The following is an 8078-nucleotide window of genomic DNA, read 5'->3' as shown; positions in this document are numbered from 1 at the left end:
TTACACGCTTAGTTTTTACTTGTTCTAAACCACCTTGTCAAAGAGTAAAAGATTTGATTCTCCTTCTCGCTGCTGAGACGAGAGGATCTCTTTATAAAATCATAAAAAGGTAAATTAAAGGAAATGTGACAAAACAATAATCGGCTTTTCTTGAATCCATAGCCAAAGAAAGGAAATAACACATGTACCTGAAAATTAGACGATCATTGTGCTTACCGAAAGTGAGAAACTTCCCCAATGTTTATTTAAGAAAAACAAGCGCCTGTTTGCATGGGAGAGAGAGAAGGGAAGATAGCAAAGAGGACAACCCACTTAGGATACACTCATGACTATCGGCAGATTTGGCACCATAAAGATTTCTCGATAGATTTAGGGGGTATTTGATTGGTAACCGAAATTGAAATGGTCAAATTCTCTGAGATGTTTGGTTTGTGACCGAAATCGAAATCGAAATAAAAATTTGAATACATAGAAGAAAGTAGGAATTGAGTTCTATATAGATAGAGCCATTTCTATTCTATCCTAAAATCGGAATCGAAATGGGACTCCTCCCAACCAAATGATTGAAATGGGAGTCACTCATTCTGATTCCGATTTCAGACCCTCACTCTCCCTATCCAAATACCTCCAAAAATACTTAGGAACAAAATATATCGGACCATGTATAACGACTCAGGGCAATAAGAATGGTGGATCCTGGATCTGGCTACATCCAGAAGCAGCTTATTCCTAATTAATGTATGGATTAATGCTCCTAAGATAAGATGCAACGAACACCAACACACTTAACAGCGCTAGCTCTGAAACAAATGATTTAAAGCCAAGGCTTAAAACATCGCAAATATTAAAAGCGACACAGAGGAAAATAAAGCACATGACCAGGAAAGGGCATAAAATCCGAGACAGCAAAAGCTTTTTTTTTTCTTTCTTTCTTTTTCTTTTGATTGTGTGGGAGGTTAAAACTACTAGCACAATATGCAGATACGCGTTCCACCTCCCTCATCACAAGTGCTACCTCAACTTCTCAGCTCCTTGCGATACAAAATAGGCGACAAAATAATGTACAGATGATAATTGAAGTGGCATTTTACTGTAAAGCACAGTAAAACCAATTAGGCAAGCATGGCATGCAGCTTGCAGGTCAGAAACAGATAGGCAGTGCATTGCTCCGATCTCAATCGATATCTTCCCGAAAGGCAGTTCTTTGATTTTTATCAATAGCTTATGGAGGGTGAAAGCGCACCCTCAATGGTGCCCAATGCCTTCCATGATGGTCATACTCTTCGTTGCACCCAAGATTTGGGTTCACCTTGATTTAATCTTCCACCACAGTGTTCAAGACAAAACTAGGGAACACCGTGGTAATGTCCCTGAGAGGAAAAATATCAACCATCAGTAAACTATTCCTTCATTTTTGTTTATACTATTGAGCTAATTTTACTCTGCAAAACTTGATGGTGCCAACGCCAACGAAACAAAAATTTCCAGGTGAATAAATATATAAAGTTCTGAACAGAACCAATAGTTCCCTATAATGAATGAAATAATGAAGTTAAAAAAAGTTTATAAAATATAAAGATATGAGCAGCAAATGAAGTCAAATTCATACTTCAGATAAGGAAGAGTCATATTCTTCAAAACAGAAGGGTGTCGCACGACAAACTTCTTCCATTCCTCTTTGTTAATTATACCATCCCCGTCAGCATCAGCATCTGCAAAAGTCTGCACAAGAATGAAGCAAGTAATGAGTCGGTATTAAAAAAGAGTTTGGAAAAGAAAACAAAAAGGAAAAAGAAATATTACAATTAAAAAAGGCTTGCCTTATCTACTATGGCTTCAAGAAGGTCGTCTGACAATTTCAGATCGGACTCCATCATGATAGCAACCACCATTTGCTTAACCTATGAAGGAAACCAAAATAAAGTGAGGACATCTGGAAGCAAGGAAAGAGTCATTTAACAATTAAATGCAAAAAATTTGTATATGGATGAGCATCAAGAGATGGATAATTATGTCAGGAGAAATTACACTTTTTAGCTGAAACCATAGTGAAACATCAGTAACAAAAGATGCATCTCCTGTCTATTTAACTGGGTAATCTTCATGCATCTATTTATGTTGACATAAGTAAATAGGTAAAGACTACTCTTTAGATAAACAATAGGAAAGAACCAGATGTACCACCCATCAAGGTGTACTGATGAATTTCCTGATGGGACTCCAGTTCCATGTGATTGCAACTTGACACACGAACATAGACTTGCATTTTAAGAAATATATTTATTATCAGAATATTGCAACAGGTTCATCACTCACATGTTTGGAAACAGGCCAGTTACTTGGATTATAGCAACAAATATGTCTCTCACATACTCACCAAATTCTTAACCAACTAAAAGTTTAAGGGGTTTTAATGTGGATAAATCCTACTAGTTTGTGGCATCTAAAAGTCCTAGTTTCACACAGTGCCTGGACTCTTATCATGATATAGGCAAATTATTTGTCAGCAAAGTAGGTTTATGTCCAGTAAACTACAATTGTTTATAACCTACATTAATGGCATTCGCTGGTATGTTGACGGACATTAAATATTCTGTTGCAGCAATCTAGAAACAGAGGAAGGCTAAGAAACCCAGTGCTTTTCTTACCATTTATACTGGCAATGACTGGATGTACTCAAGTTCAACTAACCTCTTTTTATCTCCAGCAATGCAGATAAGCAACTTGTTTGTTGAAATCATAAAGACATCCTTTTTTTAGATTCAACTTTATTCAAATACTGAGAAATTGGCTTTCAGAAGGTGTTGGACTGTTAAGAAGAGGAGGCTCAAAAATGGAAGTGATAAGGCGATTAGGAGAGAAAAACATGAATTCGAAGATTTTACTAAAAACTAAAAAATTACAACTCCATGATTTTTTCAACATTTTTTATTGCATATAAGCCAAAGACCCTAATTTTTAGAATTGGAATTTGTAATTAAAACATGTAAAGTCATTAAAATACAATGATATTTTAGTCTTAATCATATTGGTGTCCCAATAATGTTCCCTAAAATTACATCATCAGTTAAAAACCACATGCGGTGGGTATGCTTCAAAACATTAAATTAAACAAGAAAATAAGGATGCTTTAATGATGCCACTAGAATGCAATGATCTTGATGCTGTAAAACCTAGGAAGAACAACCTAAGCATGCCATGTAGACTCCATCAAATAATCAACCTACTTGTTCACGCTCAATGTACCCAGTTTGTCTCAAATCATATAACCTGAAAGCGACTGCAAAAGAAACATAAAGGTGGAAATAGCACCGCATAGTCAAAAATATATACATTTATATATGTTTTTCATCAAAATTTCACTTCTTGGACCCACGAGAACTTACAGTCAATTTTGTCATCCTGAGGAGCATCTGGATGGAAGACACTGAGTGCATGGACAAATTCCTCAAATCCAACAACACCAATTTTCTTTTCATCAAAAAGATCAAAAACCTACAAAGGGGGGAACAAGAACATTGCATACTAGCATCATACTACAGTAAAGTTTTCATTGTTCGTTTTGTAGAAATGAAAATTAACCAAGAAATCTTTTAGTAGATCGGTCCTGCATATTTGGGACTCATAACATATTAAGGAGTAAAATCATGTTAGAATCTGTCTCATATGTGATACTATATTTCAAAGCATACAGGATGTTTCTGGTATACACATTCTGTTGGTTACTGAACATCTACTTATTGCAATAAATAGACAAGGTTAAAAGAAAATGTAAAACTTAACATCCTGAGGTGCTGCAAATAAGATGATGAACAAAAAGGAAAAATGATAGCGTTGCACTAACTCTATCAAGAAAAAGATTTTCACCAGATGGAGTCTTGAAAAGTGCTAGCCGAAGTTCTTCCTGCAGAAACAATTGAAGGATGGTTATAGGAAAGTATAGAACAAAATAATGGCAGCAGAGATGAGCAGACCTTGATTTGCTTGAGAAGTTCTTAGTTGCAAGTTGTACTTGCAAAACCTTATCATAAAGAACATAGAAACACCTAGTATGTTGCTTATGCAGCCTTGCAACAGTGCTAGTTATATGTGATTGTCAATAAATAATATTTTGCTTCAGTGCATCCATGGCTGGTTTCGCTTCTAATCAGCACCATCTTATTTTCTTGACTTAATGCGTTTTTTTTTTTTTTCCCAATAGAAAACTTAATTGCACAGCAGTGTTGATTAAATTTCTAATGAATTAATATTTTTAAGAATATCTTTAACATGAAAACTCAACTGCCATATTTCTACACATGATAAATTGTCTGAGAGGCTGCACTTTCTAGTAATTGCTGTTTCTTGATCCGAACACTTTTGCTAAATAACAAAAACCTTTATCTGCAGCAAGATGGAATGAACAATCAAGTGAAACCTATCCATAAGAATATTCATGCAATAAATCTTTTCCTATGCATTTTGAACAACTGCATAAGATCCAAGCAAAAAAAAAAAAAAAAAAAAAAAACAGAGTATGCCTGAACTATTATTGCACCATTTTAATTTTTACACCACATTATCCACAACAAATGACATCAACTAAAATAGGCCCATCGTTTAACACTGAAAGGTACATAGATATTCAGCCAAAAACATAATATTATTTTTAAAAATGGGCACCCAAGGTACGCCATACCCCGTGTATCATGTATAAGAAGAAAACAAAATGGACAAATCCCATGAAGAAAATAAAAAATTGAACCAAGCCAACATTATGCATAAGAAGAAAATGACTTTTTAAAGTTAGACCCAAATTATAGATCCATCTATCATGTATTACTTCAGATTTATAATAATGTTGTCCAACAAAGAAGCCACTCTCTCACGAGTTGCAAATTGTGGTAATTTTTTTTACCAAAAATGCCCTTAAGCAATTATGATCTTAATAGCTATTTTTAATAGTCAATCTTAAACTATCAAAAATATACTATTAAAAATTACTATAATATAAAAAAGTTGTGGTAATTTAAATTTAAAAATATATTAATACTTAGTAAAAATTACCATAACATAAAGAAGTTCTGAGAAACTGAACCCAGCAAATATTTTTAATACCTAATTTTAAATATTTACAAATATGTTTAAATATTTTTATATTTAAAAATAGCTATTAAAAATTATGCATATGATATTTTTTAGATATTTTACACAACTTTACTAAGGGCATAATAAATATTTTATACAACTATATCAAGGATATTATAGATATTTTATATAATTTTTTTAGGTAAGCAAACATAAGTCACCTTACAAAATATATTTTTTGTATCGACCAAACATGTAAAAATTATTTTTCTAGATATATAATGCTTGGGCATCATCTTGCAGCGGGATAAAATTTTTTCCACGAACCAAATGAGTCGTAAGCTCAAGAAGATGGTTAAAGGTCCAGGGTATTCCAATGTGAAATCCTAAAATCGGGGGTTCTTCCCAAGATATAACCTTTTAAGGCTTTAAAATTTCATTAAGAACTGTTTTTTCTGTTTATTGAAACCTCACTGTATGTTCTGAACTTCTATCTTTATCCTGCTTTGTAAACACCTTTCTTTTGCAATAAAGTTGCGACCATCTACCTCCATTGCATTTCAAAAAAAAAAAAAAAAAAGAAAAAGAAACGTAAGAATCACAACAGACGGATAGAGAGGAAGTGCCTTGTGGATGAGTCCGTCGTCAACGATGGAGCTGCTCAGCCTCTTGTACAGCTCGTACAACGCTTCCACCTCGTTCACCGTAACTATATATGCGGAAAAAAATCAAGAACTTCCTTTTCAAGAATCCAGATATGGAGGAAAAAGAAGGGAAGAGATCGGAAGGGGAGGAGTACAGTAGCGGGAGTCATCGGCGAGGTCATGGAAGGTGTTCTTGCGAGAGCGGTGGACGAGGGCCGGCGGGCGCTGGTCGAAGCAATCCGTGACGACGTAGATGAGCGCCTCCACGATGGCTATGAACGGGGTGAACGCCGCGCATGCCCAATTCCCCATCGTCAAAAAAAACTCCATCTCTACCCTCTCCCCCCCCCGCCCAAAAAAAAAATCAGCGAAATAGAATCTGAAACGATCCGTCTCCTCGTCGATGCTTTTATATATATATATATATATATTTTAACAAAGCTTACCGTGTGTTTAATAATAGGTTTAAGATGCTTAGGCTTGAGGACAGGGAGGGCTGGGGGACTTTATAGTGATTCAAAATTGCCATGATTAAGAAGGAAAGAGCGGTACCATTTCTCGGCGCCACAGTTTGCGACTTCCCTAGAAGTTTCTTTGGTATTTACCGTCCCCCGACTTCAGATGAACGGCCAAAATGCTCCAACTGGAATATCTGCGGTTCAGAACCTGAGAGTAAATCGTGACCCATGTTGGCGCAAGGGGAAACCAACCGTCAGTCTCCGCATCAGCGGATGGAGCGCACGGCATACTGCAAGGGTTTTGTGCCGTTGGGCCCCGAACACCGTCGATTGATTTATTACATTTTATCTGAGTAATTTGCAAGGTCATTAACCGAATTAAGAAAAGGTCAGACTGAGCTGGCCCCTGTTGGATGCTCGCCACGTGACCACAGCTGATCATGGGCCGGACTTAGGTACAGAAGATGGCAAATCTTCCGGCTGCATCTAAAATTAATTTAGGTCTTTATCTTTTTCGATTTTGATATCGACCAAATATAAAATTAGTCGGTGAATTTGATGCATGGTCAATGTCAATTATCACATGCCCTTGCGCTTCTTGCGATGGAAGGCGACTGGTCGGGTGGTGCATTATCTCCACCCACCTCGTATTTAGTATTTACCTGAAGATAAAGTGGAGCGGATGGAGTCTGGAGATTAAATGGGATGGGTTGAATGGATCGGACCAAATAAAATTATAAAAATTATTTTTTATATATAATTTATTTTTTATTTTAGAGAATAATTTGTGAAAGTTATATGCATTCAAATTGAATTCGAAACAGATATTTTAAATTTATTATAAATTAAATAAAATTTATTTTATTTGGATGGGATTAAATCAGGGCGAAATAAATTACCATGGCTGCTCGTTGCAAGTGAACCGCATTTCATGCATTCTTCAGATGGCAGTTGTACCGTGAAGAGGACTCCAACTTTGACCGCGAGGTGCGTCACAAAGTGACATGAGGACCATGGCCGTCACGCATCGTGCCAAAAATTTAACAATTTGATATGCAACATGACCCTCTTGCAAATATACCGTCCTCAGAGACAAACAAGTTCATGATTGCAATTCCATGTTAGGTTCACGCCATCATCATAACGTCAGAGTTCTTACGTTAGCAATCGTTTGGTGGGATGCATCACCATCTTTCTATCAACAATATCATAATATCAATACCTAAATGAAAAAAAGAAAAAGAAAAAGAAAGAAGAAGATAGATTGACAATGGCTTTCACTATGATCCTTTGTCTAGCTAGAGACGTAATAGATGTGACGGTACAAGGAAGGAGAGAGATCGAGTTGGTAGGTTGTCACGGGCGTGTCATGTTTATGTTTCTCCCCTCTTTTCCCTTTTTTTTTTTTTTTAAGTCAAATTGCAGTAGGTGGTTTAATCCTTTATTCTATAGGCTAAGCAACTTAAAAATAATGATAATTCATTAAAAATAATGACACAAAACCAAGGCAAAAGTTATAATCATCATCTTCATCCATAAAGACAGTTTTGCAGGTCAACTAATTTTATATGTAATGATACAGGGTGCTAACTAGTTTAGCTGCTTAATTTATTAGATATTGATACAGATATTTCAGATTGAAATCTTTTTTTTTAGCAAAATCCAATTTCGACTGGTCCTCCCCTCTCCTATATGGCAATAATCCAAAACATAGACCAATGTCAATGGCTAATCTTACTAATAAGCACATGTGGCTCAAAATCAGATATTAAGTACTATCGGAATCAACACAGCAAGGAGAATATACTTACTTCTACTTTATTGAATAATAAAATGCAATCATCTACAATCCTAATTATGCGAAAGCATGAAAGCATATTCCAAGTTTTAATGGGCCATCAGAAGAGGG

At 35.6% G+C, this 8078-nt stretch overlaps 1 protein-coding gene across 3 annotated transcripts; it reads right to left on the bottom strand.

The window, feature by feature from the left end:
• Positions 1-799: 799 nt before the first annotated feature.
• LOC105060273 (calcineurin B-like protein 9) lies at positions 800-6287 on the bottom strand. 3 transcript variants are annotated; one of them, XM_073253172.1, is made up of 9 exons: positions 6158-6287; positions 5867-6043; positions 5694-5776; positions 3845-3904; positions 3387-3495; positions 3228-3280; positions 1821-1901; positions 1610-1722; positions 800-1370 (listed from the first exon to the last, which is right to left on the bottom strand). In XM_073253172.1, the coding sequence occupies exons 2-9, from the start codon at positions 6039-6041 to the stop codon at positions 1316-1318; spliced, it is 729 nt and encodes a 242-aa protein (XP_073109273.1). In that variant the 5' UTR covers positions 6042-6043; positions 6158-6287; the 3' UTR covers positions 800-1315. The 3 variants fall into 3 exon arrangements, with proteins under 3 accessions (XP_073109273.1, XP_010942255.1, XP_010942318.1); XM_010943953.4 differs by lacking the exon at positions 6158-6287 and having other exon boundaries at positions 5867-6123; XM_010944016.4 differs by lacking the exons at positions 3845-3904; positions 6158-6287 and having other exon boundaries at positions 5867-6122.
• Positions 6288-8078: the final 1791 nt, after the last annotated feature.

The sequence above is a fragment of the Elaeis guineensis genome, chromosome 2 (genome assembly GCF_000442705.2).
Source record: "Elaeis guineensis isolate ETL-2024a chromosome 2, EG11, whole genome shotgun sequence".
In the NCBI taxonomy this organism is placed as follows: Eukaryota; Viridiplantae; Streptophyta; class Magnoliopsida; order Arecales; family Arecaceae; genus Elaeis; species Elaeis guineensis.
The sequence above is the reverse complement of the archived record's forward strand: the minus strand, read 5'-3'. Positions and strand labels throughout refer to the sequence as shown.